Genomic DNA, 13937 nt, shown 5'->3' with positions numbered 1-13937 from the left:
TCATTCTATAGCTTTCAGGTTTTTGTTAATACCATGCCAAGGAGAAAAGAAGCCTGGGATGATCTCAGAGAAGCAATTGTTGCTGCCCATCAGTCTAGAAAGGGTTATAAGGCCATTCCCAAACAACAATCGATAGTGAGATTTTGTTTACAAATGGGAAATATTGAAAACCGTTGCCAATCTTTCCTGGAGTTGGCATCCTATCAAATCACTCACGGGACTATACAATGTTCTGAGAAATCCTAAACAACCCAAAAGCTATATCCAGGGATCTTCTCTATCAACAAGGTAAATGTTAAAATTCATTAGTCTATAGAAGAAAATGGATACAACCAAATATCTTTTTTTGAACCAAGATATTAAAATACTAAATTAAATTATATTAAAATAAGAAATTGTGACTGATGGACGTTTATGGCTCCTTCCAAAAGTGATTAATCAAAATCATTGAGGTTTTTTTAAAGGCAGGATAGAGAGCGACAATATTAGAAGTATAATTGCCTTTATGTCACATGCAAGAAAGCGTTCTCTTAGCAACTGACACTGAGGAAGCACTTGATTTATTTAATTGGAACTATCTTAACACCAGCCTCAAGCATTTTTATATTCAGGGGAAATTTATTAATCTAATTCAAGCTATTTATTCATCACTTCAAGCTTAAATTGTCTTTGTTAATTGTGTTTCAAATACTTTCTTTTTGAGATGGGGAACTCTGCAAGGCCATATTATATCACCTATTGTCATGTTGATGATATGGTAATGAATTAAAATTGTCCCTACCCACAATTTTTAATATGCACTATTTTGCTAAATTCTCAGGCTAAAAAATTTCCTAAAATTGAAATCCTAATGATTTCAAGATAACCTCCACAATAAAATTATAGGCTTTGGGAAACTTTTTGAAGTCTGTAGAAAGCAACACTATAAATTATTAATTTTACGAATTTTAATAATAATATGAAGTATTAAAGTACCTTATGAAATAAAAAACATTTATTATCTCATTACTATGGCAGCTGGCAAGGGGTTACTATTATTAATAGACAGACATTTTTCCTGGGGCACTGTCGATTCTGTAATACCGAACCGGCAGATCAATTAAACTAAGCAAATTTAAATGGCGGCGGAAGGGGGGGGGAGGGTGAGCGGGAGAGTTCATTGCAATCTTTTAATTGGTCCTCTCGCTCATACCCTCTGGTTTTTGACGAGGAACAGAAAAGCCCCTTGGGCTTCAGCTAGGGCAAAGGGCACCTTAGTAAAATGTTTTACTACGTGACAATGCAGCTTTAAGCATTCTTTCATCTGTAAAGTTATATGTAGCTTTCGTTTATATATTTTGAGCTTTTCACACATGTATTTTGTTTCAGGGCATGAAGGAAAGGTGGGAATGGTAGCTATTATTCTGAAGCCTGACCAGTCTTTAGATTTGAAAAGAACCTATGAGCACACCACGACTTACCTTCCTGGATATGCATGTCCACGATTTTTAAGACTGCAGGTAAAGATGTTTAAAAATGCAATCTATTATTATAAATACTGAAGCTGGTCTGAGATGCAGGTGGGTTGCGCAACTGTTGATTAACAGAAGAAATTGAGTATGGTTATGGAAGTTAAAATACAAAAAAGTAGTTTACTTGATTCTTTTTCCTGATTTTGTTTTAATTTTCTTTGGGGAAAAAATGTGACTTTACAATGGTTTGTGCAATGACGCACACAATGGGGGAGATTTACTACTGATTCTGGTTTTTTTTGTTTTCTTGATGCTTCTGGAACCACTACACAATGCTGGTGATTTTGCCATCCAAGCCGCCCGGTTTACTATCCAGTGGATTGTAAGCTGAAGAGTCCAATCACCGGCAATGTGTGTCGGTTTTAAAAGTTCTAAATCACATGAGGTATAGGGGAAAGGGACGTTAGATGTAAAAAAAATCAAGAATATTTTTTTTAAAAAAATTGTAATAAAAAAAAATTCTTCCTCCCCATTTAATAACAGCAAGTGCTTCTCAGCATTGGACCCGGTATTTAGTGCCCTCATTATTAAATAAATCATCATCATCATCATCATTTATTTATATAAATAAATCTCTCATTGTGAACCCATTAACATTTTAATAACTTATAGTGCCCTGGTTTATTGTATAACTATTTGATAGTGCCTCTGTTAATTGAATAAATAGATGATGCCCCTGTAAAATAAATAGTATTAGCTTCGTAATAATTGTCCCCTACAATTATATAGTGTTCTGCTGAATCTGTTGCTGTTCTTGATCTGATATAATCCATATGGATAAAAAAAACCTCATTGCAAACACTGGCAGCTCCCGTGCTTCTGACATGAAATAATGTCCAGTAAGCCCACCTACTTAATAGGTGTACGGCCAATCAGGTGCAGTCTCTAATCTGTGAGAGATGAGCACTTAACAATCAGAGCTGCTGCAAATCCAAACAATTCTCTCTGAAAGTAGCATTGAAACACCAAGCTTATCTTACAAGTGAATTCAAAGACAGCCTTATTAAATGGAGTTTAATATGACAAACTCACAATGATTAGTTACAGATCAACATACAGAAATACAATGCAAACAGGTACTTTAAAATAAAACAAGAATGAAAACAGATAGCTCACATACTTTATGTGTAATCTGTTGCCTACAATGTGCTCCCAGTAGCAGACATAGCCACGAGGATAATCAATTAATCCCGAGTGGGATTTTTCCACACAAATACATATTAAATATGATTATATAAGGCGTATCCATTGGGAAGATATGCTATCTGTATATCTTCCTTATTAGACTAGTACTGACTACACAAATTATGTACATAGTTATCCTGATTAGAAATACAGTTTATACAGAGGTCTTCTCCAATATGGATTATAAAGGTTGTTTTAATGTATGGGATTTTCCTATATAAATATAAATGCCCCAACTGGACTTTCTTGTCAAAGGCAGTTCTGAAATCTTTCAGCATGTGTGGGGGGGTGCCATAAACCATTGGTGACTGGTCCACTAGAAAGGATTTTCTGCATAGACAACTCAAGCTATGTTACAAAAGCCATGTCTCTCTGAAGTGTACCTCAATATACTTTAAAACCTGGTCACACAGTTACTTCACAGGTACTCATATCTTTGGGAGTAATCATGGCCACATTTATATATTATTTTCCTAATTAGGCCATAAACATGACAATAAGTTATCAAATAAAGATTCATGTAAATACTAGTCTGTAGATTCATAGTCAAATGATTTTGCTTGATCAGATATGCCAAATGTGTCATTTATAGCAGCAGGAATGTATGCCTGTAAATACCATTCCTTCCTTCACCATCAACATAACTTTTTTATGTTTGATATCTAATTAATCAGATAGTACTAACCAACACATTGATATCATTTACATATTTCTGCGATGTTCCTGAACAATTATGATATATTTTGGGGCAATGTATACATATATTCGAAGGCTATAAACCTGTCAAAGCCTCATCAATCAGCCTTAGAGCCAAACTGCCTCTTTGTCACACACCGAGGGAATGTGTAAATAGGAAAAGTATGTTTTAAAAAGCAATTAAATCATAATGCAAGTTGTCATTTTCCGGGGATCAGCCTTTTCCTAGCCCATATATAAAACCAGAATTTATGTGAGTCTAGTTATGCATGTCTTTGTTTTTCTCCTATTCTGTTTGACATATACATACACATAGATATAGAGATAGAGAGATAGATGCACAAATTAGTTTTGCAATCTGTTAAAAACTATTTTTATTCAGTAAGTATTGTAACTTGATTGTCTTATTATGTCACATTTAATAATTATTGTAATAATTGTAGCACTATTTTTGTGTAAGGAGTTGTTTGGTTTACACTTGGGGGTAAATGTATGATACTCCGGTTTCTTCCGCGGGAGTTGAAGAAACCGGGGTATGATACATTTACCCCTTGGTGTGCATTTTGGGATAAATCAGGGAGTAACTTTTGTTTTGTTTTAATAGCAAATGTGAGGTTTTTGAGGGGTTTTCAGTAATTTTTACAGACCAGGTGATTTTGTTTTGATTAAGCCTTTCACACACACACATTTAAACCATGCCTAGGTGGGTCTTGTCATGACTCTTCTGACTGCATTTCATATTGTTATTATCCTACTTGATAATCTTTGGTTACGTTTTACAAATTGTATCTTTTATTTTTTACTTTAACATATGCTAAACAAACTTTTGGGTGTCTCAACTGGTTTCTTTCCCTGCACCCTGTTGTCCTTTTCGGGTCCCCTGTCCAATTTCATATATAAATGCCCAGGAATAACAAGCATGTATGTCTGAAGCCCTACCATATCTGCAAAGTGCAGTCCAACATAGGAACCAACTTTTTTTTTTTTAACAAAATTTTATTGGGTTTTTGTATATTTGTGGAACGCATGAGGGATACAGAAAAAAATGGGGAGGAAGAGGGGGTGCATAAACATAGACAACATAACAAAACCGTGTTGTCCATGGTATAAAGAACATCAGATTAAAGAGGATGAAGTTCACTATTTGACCAAGTCCGACATAAGGATGAAACATCATGACGGCACAGGGAAGGGAAGAGGTGGACGACATGGGAATGTTAGTATATGAGGGTGAGGGAGAAGGGGGAAAAACTGGGAAGGGGAGATGTGGAGAGAAAGAAGAGTAGAGTTCTCAGGTTCATTTAGAAGGATGAGTTACACAAGCCGGGTTTTCGGAGTCAAAGTTTTATGCCCAAGATTGCCATGTAGAGGGAAATTGGTTGGGGCGGTCATGAGGTATAATGGTAATATGTTCTAGTTTTTGGATTTGCCAGGGAACCAACTTTTTTCTAAATGTTTGAGGATGCTCATGTTGCATGCCCCCCCCCCCCCCTCCACATGTGAATGAAACATGCAATGGACAGACATGGTTAGTGGAAGTGGCAGCACAAATATTGGGGGTACTCGAGCATCCACAGCACTCGCAGAGCTGGCACCTTGGCGTACCACTATGTAAACATTTCTACCATCAAACAAGATTCAGCCATAACTGTATATTTTACTTGTTTTTTAGGAAAACATGGAAGTAACCAGTACATTTAAACAACAAAAATTCCGCCTCGTGGAACAAGGATTCAACCCATCAGTAACATCAGATCCAATTTATTTTTTAGATGATTCTGAAAAGTCATATGTGCCAATGACTAAAGACATTTATGACAGAATCACTAGTGGTCTTCTAAGACTCTAATTTGTTTACACCCAGATACATATCTCCTATGGCTAAAAATACTGAAACTGTGATGTTTTAACCACTGTCATTGCATATGTTTCACATACAGTGAGACTCGACGTATATTCTAGCAAAACTAAGGTGAAAATAACGGGTAGGTATGTTGTTCTTACATAAAAACTGTATACATAAAATTAAACCTTTTTTACACATGAACTGATAATACTTTAACTACAAATTTTTAAATGTGGGCACACTAATCTTATTTTTTATCTTCATTTTTGGTGTTCAATAAATGTATAATAAAATTCATCTTGGAGGGGTAGCTCTTTGTCTTATAACTTTATATCATTAATCTTTACAGCCACACTTTGTCATCTTTTGTAATCTTCACGTAATACAACAGCTGGGTGTTTTATGTCATTGGGCAATGCTGGAGGACATTATACGGAGCTAGGTCTTGATTTACCAAAAATATCAAAGAGGAGACAAAACAAGACATACACCACGAAGATTGCTCATAATCTGTAGAGAGAGATAACAAACTTTGTGTAACATATGCATTTCCCCTGTATTGGAGGGGATGAGTACTAAATTCCGATGCTGATAAAACCGACACTACTTACCCCCACAGTGTGATCACGAAACTTGCATTCCCGACATCTTCACTGGCCGACTCTTGGAAAAGCTGACTTTCAATAAATTAGAGACATCGAGTGTCCGGCGCACAGGAATGTCACAGGTAAAAAGCGACAATATTGTTAGTGCTGTTAAAGGGGCAAGGACAGTACGCCGGCTGGACAATGCACAAGGTTTTATTAAAAAGCACTGTCCAGCTGGTGTACTGTCATTGCCCCTTTAAGAGCACTAACAATAGTTTTTTAACTGTGATGTTATTCCTGTGCGCTGGACACTCGATGTCTCTAATTTATTGAAAGTCAGCTTTTCCAAGAGCCGGCCAGTTGAAGATGTCCGGAATGGTAGTTTCGCGATCAGTAAGTAGTGTCGCTGTGATGGTAGTCGGGAAAGCGACTACCACAGTATTGGAGCATATCTACTGAAAACCTAAATATGATATCTGCAAAATAACTAAAAAGTCTCTTTGTATTTCTTTTATTGCTGTGCCCCCATTAAAACATTTTTGTAAGAGCTTCTGTGATTCCCAATAACAGTTTTCTGGCATTGAAACTTGTATTTCTATGGGAGGAAGGGCAGCTTGCAGTGATATCATAGCACAATTGTGGCAGTAAACTAGAACTCACATCAAATTATTGCAAACATGCATCCAGTAGCAGCACTGAACACTATGTGAAATTAACACCAAGCTGCTTACAGCATACCTCTCGATATTTGAAGTTGGGGCATGGGGACAATAAAGGCATGCCTCAGAAAAGTATGTATGGTCAAATTCTGAGCTGAGGGTGTGGACTCATCATGTTCAGACATGACACATCCGCCGGGGACACACCTACCCCTTCTGAAGCACTAGGCCTTCCTAACCCCACCTGATCAATACACCTGCCAACTATCTCAGAAGTTGGGACAAAAGTCCTGAATGCCGGGGACAGTCTTCTAGTATTAGGACTATCCCATCCTTGTCTACAGAATGTCTTGGTGGTTCCTGAATTTCAGGGAGTCTTCTTGGAAGAGTAGGCATCCGCAAGGCTGCCTAGCAGTGCCTGTTACCCATAGTTACATGTAACTAAAAAATATTACTTTACGGGAGACCATACATCATTGGTTCATCTTAACTAAAGCTCGTACCTTGCAAATACGTATGTTCAGACCTAGTATATTTAATGGAAGTAATTTATCTGAATTTGGTAATATTCTTTAAGATAAAGAAATCTTTCAGATAATAGTACCTTCTCATTGCGGTGATGCAGATTAATGTTTTAATTTGTAATGTTAAATACATAGTATCATAGTACTATAGTTGATGAGGTTAAAGAAAGACACCAGTCCATCAAGTTCAACCTATTTTGGATTTCCTGCGATCCCTCACTTATATTTGAAATTGATCCAGATTAAGCAACTGCCAATCTGCTTCAATCGGGAAAAATCCTTCCAGACTCAATATTGCAGTCCTATTTTTTCCCTATATCCACTACTATCCTTCATTTTAATTAACGGTGGAAACCCTGGATTGCTCTGCAATTGTAGGAATATTACAAGCCTCCATACCAATAGAAAAGCATGTGTTCACAGAGTCCAACCTCCCATGCCACATCTAATATTCCTGTTATCTTCAGATGGAGCAACATTTTTTGAAGGGAAAAGGGCTCTGAGCATCTCAATCATGCCGTAACCATGCCACATTTTGATAGCTCACCTAAGAAGTACCAGGTGTTAATATGGCACATTCTTGCACTACTCCCGCAGTTCTGGGGTTGGATAACCACTTCACTTGTCCCAAAGCATCTTGTAGGCGATAATCTCTATAGTAGAAGAGAAGTACCATGTAGCCATACCTAAGTGACACCACTGCTTTGCAGTTATAACTGGGAACACTTTGTATTATCACAGAGTAAACTTTTTATACAGTTGCAGCAATATGTCATACATACAAAATAATAGCAGCAATTGGGAATGGTTTCCGAGCATTTACAAGATCTCATTTTATGTTATATTAAGGAAGCAGCTGTTACAAGTGTCTGAAGAGACTGGTAATTAAAGCATGACAGCTGTTTTAGTAATCTGTGTCCTTATTTATCATGTCATATTAATGTGAAATTTCATAAACTGTTGTACAATATAAACCACTCAAATCACATGTACATCTTGTGGTGGCATAAAGTCTTGTGATCATCATGTGATACTTAGACTGTGCTTGTTAGGTAATTCCATGAAGTGTCTTCTTGACAATTTGTTTTGTACAGTAGCTTTCATTTTACATCTAGATGTATGGTTTATTAAACATCCTTAAATAATCAAACATGATTCATTGTGCAGTAATGTTTGAATTTCTGAGCAAAGAGAGATGACCAGTTTCTTATTCCATTACGTACATCACAAAGGAGCAAAAAGCAGTGTTTTGAGTACTGAAACACTGAAAGAGAAATCACCAAATCTGATCTGTTAAAGTTTAACACTGATATAATTAGGGTTTTCCTCACTTCACGTTTGTATAAATGTGTAGTAAAAAAATATACTACACAGACAGAACCTCATTTAGAATGGGCGCATTTAGAATTAAGAGGGACGTGCATTACCCTATGCTGGGTGGTCTATCTGAGACATGCAATTGACTAACACACGTATGGCTACAGTGGGCCACATCTTAGCAGGGATATCTATTGTGCGTCACTAAGATCTGGTGCAAAGATAAGTGATCATTATCATCAGCACTTCAATTAATTGCTGTTAAAAAAAAAAAAATGCCACCCCTCCCCTCTTCCAAAAGACTAATCAGCACCAGTTCTTATAGGCTGGGATGGATTTCATTAATTATTTTATATAGAAAAGTTAATTCACAGCCAACATGGGGTCTATATTTGAGTAACTAATCGGGATGACTGACTGATTAATGTAACACTTAGATCTCCGAGATTCTGGTAATGACAATGCACATTATACTTTACAAGATTTCGCCAGTGGGTCATATGTTTAATCATGAGCACATCGAAGGATAGTGCCATCTATTCCTTAGAAATAAGTTCATTCATTTAGAGCTGGATGCATCTTTACAATGGAGCATATGCCTCATATCTCAATAAAGACAGCTCACCTTAAGATAGTCTGGATCACTTCTGAAGGACCTAGACCTCAAGCACTACTTGAAGATTGAGACAAGCTACCCACCCCAGGATAAGAATCATGTAAGTAAATTGATATTTGCATATTTAAGTAAAAAAAAAAATATATATATATGTGTGCAAAACCTGTGTATAGTGATCAGTGTGTACCAGTTGTGTGATATTGGTGTGACCTGTATATAGTGATCGGTGTGTACAGGGTTAGTAAATAGATCATAGGAGGAGGGCTCAAAACCAGTGTCTAGTATAATGCCCAACAGGATCTTAATCCATCTCTGCCTACACTGTTCTGTATTGTAATGTGGCATGGTGGCACAGTGGTTAACATAGCTGCCTCACAGCCTGGGGTTCAGTGCCTACCATGGCCCCATCTGTGTGGAGTTTGTATGTTCTCATATTTGCTTTTCCTCCCACACAGTTCAAATACATAATGGTAAGTTAATTCGGCTCCTAGTGTGTGTGGGTGTGTAATAAAAAATTTAGACTATAAGCTCCAGGGGCAGAGACTGATGTGAATGATTCCATAAAATATCAGCTGAGTGCGCCCAAGTTGGCTGCCTCACTCTCTGCAACAATGTAAACTGTTTTGAGTCCTACTGAGAGAAAGGTACCATATAAATAAATTAGTATTTTTATTAAAATATATATGTTGGAAAAGAGAGATAATTTACCAGTTCTCCTTAGAGGTACATTTTAATCACTTACCAACATCAATCATACTGTATAGTTGTCATTTTGGTCCTGGTAGAATCTGTATCAAGACCACCACATGCAGACAATGTATGAAAACTTTGTCCGCTCATTTAAATAACCTCTGTTTGTTACTGACACGATGGCTGCCTGGAAGTGATTTCAGTCAGATCTCATACAATTGTGCATCCCACCCTATTACCCCACTTTAAAAAACTCATTAATTGTTAAGAAATAAGGATCTTGCCTGTTCGTTTGATCTATCATCTGTGCAATTACTGCTACTACTATGGGTAGGATAATTCCAGCACTTCACTGATTCAGAAGGTTACTAGGTAAATAGCTACAAGCTTCATTCACCTCTCAGTCTGGCAGCTCCTGACCGTGGCCTTATTTGCATTAACCCCTGCCTGTCTGATTGTCAGTTTGCAACAGTACACGATCTGGTTGCTCACTACCTGCTATGATGTGTTGTCCACTTCACCAGCAAAGTGCCAGTCTGATTTTTGGTTTACTTTACGGAAACATCAAGGTTGCTCAATACCTCCTACTGTGTTCTGTCCACTCCACTGGGCAATTGTAAATCAATAACTACTACTAATCAAGCTTAAGTCCTCAGAAAGGGGGCTGATAAATGCGAGCAGCTCAAAGAGCGGTTCCAGTAGTTGAGGATTACATACACCTTGCATTTAACATCTAATGTTCCACAATGGAATGCAAAGCGCAAGGCATATCAATCTCCACTAAATTATATAGAGCAGGCAGGACTGTAACTTGGGCTGTGCGGAAGGGGCGACCGCCCAGGGCGCAATGCTGAAGGGGGCACAATTTAGGAATATTTAAGGTTAGTTTGGTTAAAATTGAGGGCTAGGGGGGCGGCATTTCTCTTTCTCGCCCCAGGCTCTAGAATATTTAGTTACGGCTCTGAGAGCAGGCCTCAGTTTCAGTAATACCTGTCCAAAGATGGTAATAAATATTAAAGTTTGACAATTTAGTGAGTATTACAGCAGCTTGGCATTAGAATCAATAGGAAATCAATGCAAATGAATACATTGTCCATATGAATACCAACATCCATCCCACAATCAAAAATACATATATAAAAACAGGAAATAGTAAATAACCTCCATCTAGGATTACAGTTTTCATCCAAATAAATGAATCAAACCCACTTATAAGGGCCCAGATTAGCTCATGGTCAAAACCCATCATTCACAGTTCTACCAAATGTTCCACCACTTACGTTCATATCTTTTGAAGTACATCTCATTTGGATTTTGAATCCATTCTCTATGAATGTTGCTGTAATCTATCAACCCCCTGGACCATATCAGCAATTTCTTGAATATTCTTTAATATTCTCTGCCTGGCTCCCTCAATTCTTATCCCATGACACCCCACTGTCATTATGGGTGTTTTCAACATCCCCATTGATAATCCACATTCTACTTTTGCCTCCAAACTGCTCTTTTTAACTTCCTGCTTCGGCCTCTCCCAGTGGGCTGACTCCTCTACTCATAGGGATCGCCACTGCCTTTATCTGGTTTCTCTAGACTATGCTCAGTTTACAATTTCCTTAACATTCCTCACGCCCCGTCTTTGATCATTAACTTATCAGGTACAAACTTTCCCCCATTACTTTAATCTCTCTGCTGTCAAACTCTCCCAAGCCTCTTAATACCTACAGAAACTATAGAGATGTTAATTTTTAACAGCTTTCCATCTCACTAATTTCTACAGTCTCCTATCCTGATATGGCAGTACCACATTTTCACTAAACCCTACAACAGCCCTTGATCAGATGGCTACAGTCTTCACACTCCATGTCGACTAAGATGTCATCCGTGGTACACTAAAGAAACACAATATCTTCAAAAAATTTCTTGCAAAGCAGAACATCATTGGCATAAATCTCGTACCTCTATTGATTTCCTGATATATAGTATTATCTATCACTCCTATTGAAATGCTCTGGGCACTGCCAAACAAATATACTTCCCATCTCTCATCTCTGCTCAGGCTTCTAACCACAAATACTTTTATAATACATTTAAATCTCTTCTTAAAATTCCCTCCCCAAAACCTCAAATAACTATCAGTGCCCAAGATCTCGCTTCCTATATCAAGAACAAGATTGATAAAATCCGACATCCCCTTCCTCAATAAACAACCGTCTCAATTCCTTCCCTATACCCTCTGGCACCTTCTGTTTATTTGATCCCACTTATGAAGATAAAGTATCCATACTCTTCTTATCTTCCTAAACTACTACCTGTCCTCTTGATCCTATACCCTCAAAGTTCAGTCGGTCCTTGCCTCCTGTGCTCATCCCAAACTTAACTAAAATATGTAATCTCTGTCTACTGGTATCTTTTCAGCATTATTCAACGACACAGTGATCTCTCCCTTCTGAAAAAACAAAATTTTGACCTAAATTCTCTCAAATTACAGTCTCATCTCTCAGCTTCATGCCCCTCCAAGCTTCTTGAGAAAATTGCCTACACTCATGTCAGAAAACCATCCTTAGCTGGGGTGGTGGTTACCCTGCGTGGGATTCAACTCACACAGGTAGACCAGAATATATCCAAAATAAGTCTTTATTACAAGAGCACAGCACCGTAAGACGTTCACATGGTACAGGGTAAATGGTAGCGTGTACCCTCCAGCAGCCTCTTGTAGTCAACACTCCACAGTATCCTTCAGAGTCTTATCCTCCTGCAGTATTACTACTATTGTTTTGCTAGACAGTATCTATGTCGCTCAGCCTGGGAGACTGGCTCACACAGTCTCTGTCTGGTGGCACTGCAATGCCTGGCTCAGAGTCCTTTGTGCTGGTATTACGTACACCAGGATGCTTCAAGCTAGAATTAATCTATAGGCATTCAGCTCTCCTTATATTCCTAGCTGATTAAAAAGGGAGTAGGGTCAAAAGTCTCAATCCTCCCGCTTTCAGCAGGGGTCTATCAGTGGACAATTAAAGGATTTAACTGTTAGACATACTGGTCCTGATTCATTAAGAAAAGTTAAGCAAAAGTAAGTAAATAAGGCAAATCCATGTTGCATTAAAGGGGGAGATAAATTTAAAATGTGATGGCAGATTTATAGATGGGGTCGGGCACATCCTAGATCAACTTAAAATTTCAGTGGTCTAATAAGCTATCAAGTATTTGTGTGCTACATGAAAAAACAGACAGTATTTTCCTTATGTGCAAAACAATAAACTAATTTGCACCCCTTGCTTGCAGCATGGCTTTGTCCAGAAAATTTGAGTAAAAAAACTTACTCAATTTTTTGCTTCTTCTTGTCCCTGTTACCTTGATTATGCAATGGAATGGCTTTACTGAATTAGCTGGATACACTTAATGAAGGGTTACAATATTACATCAGGGAATGACACTCCCCACTTGCATGAAGCATTATGACATTTGACACATTGTATAGTGTTACACAATCTGAGCCTGTGATACATTTTGATACAATAACATTTATATTGATACATATTAATACCTTTTCCAATGCTATTTCATCCACCATAGTACTGTGGAGACTCATTGCACATAATCTGGAAGTTCTATCCTAATTATCTCCTAGATTACTTGTTGGCCCAGATAACTAACTTGGGCTGCCAGCTAGCTATATTAACAGTCAAACAGACATCATTCTGATTACTAGCAGCCCAGATCTATGCCACATCTCATAACAATGGACATTCGAGACAAATGGTAATTACCTTAGCTAACACAACTTTCCATCCTGTCATGCAATATGACTTTTGCTATCCTGCTATTTTCATACAATATTGCAGCAGTCTTTATATTTCTAATGCATACAATATGGCATGTAATAGCAAGGGCAAAATGTACATAATATCATGAAATAATAATACACAGATGCTCTGGTGTATATACTTAACCTGGGCCAAAGATTAAAAAGTAAAATAAGCTATGACAAACAAATGATGAATAAAAAGTCCTCAGTGCAGTGGGATCCCAGTTCTTCACAACTCGCCTCCTCACACAACCTATTGGACCCTCTTCAGCAAGGTTTTCGTTCCTAACACTGCTTTCAAAATATCTCCCAAATCAACACCTCCATTCTTTACAAGATCTGCTTCTCTCATCCACAATCATTACCTACTCCCACTCCTGGTTACAGGAATTCTTTCGCGCTGCATACACTTTGTGAAATTCCCTCCCCCGCACAAGACATTTGTCACGGGCACTAGGAGTCTTTACCCAGGGATTACCAGAGCAGTATAGATGGTAATAT

General features: G+C 37.7%; 1 protein-coding gene across 1 annotated transcript in view; it reads left to right on the top strand.

Moving 5' to 3' along the window:
- SLC27A6 (solute carrier family 27 member 6) overlaps positions 1-8158 on the top strand; it is a 32340-nt gene extending 24182 nt beyond the window's left edge. Inside the window, exons 9-10 of the mRNA XM_075178790.1 lie at positions 1369-1499; positions 5065-8158. Coding sequence (XP_075034891.1) covers positions 1369-1499; positions 5065-5241 — 308 coding nt within the window. The 3' untranslated portion in view covers positions 5242-8158. The remainder of the gene's footprint in view (positions 1-1368; positions 1500-5064) is intronic.
- Positions 8159-13937: the final 5779 nt, after the last annotated feature.

The sequence above is a fragment of the Mixophyes fleayi genome, chromosome 1 (genome assembly GCF_038048845.1).
Source record: "Mixophyes fleayi isolate aMixFle1 chromosome 1, aMixFle1.hap1, whole genome shotgun sequence".
Taxonomy (NCBI): Eukaryota; Metazoa; Chordata; class Amphibia; order Anura; family Limnodynastidae; genus Mixophyes; species Mixophyes fleayi.
Note: the sequence above shows the minus strand (reverse complement) of the source record. Positions and strands in the feature narration are given on the sequence as shown.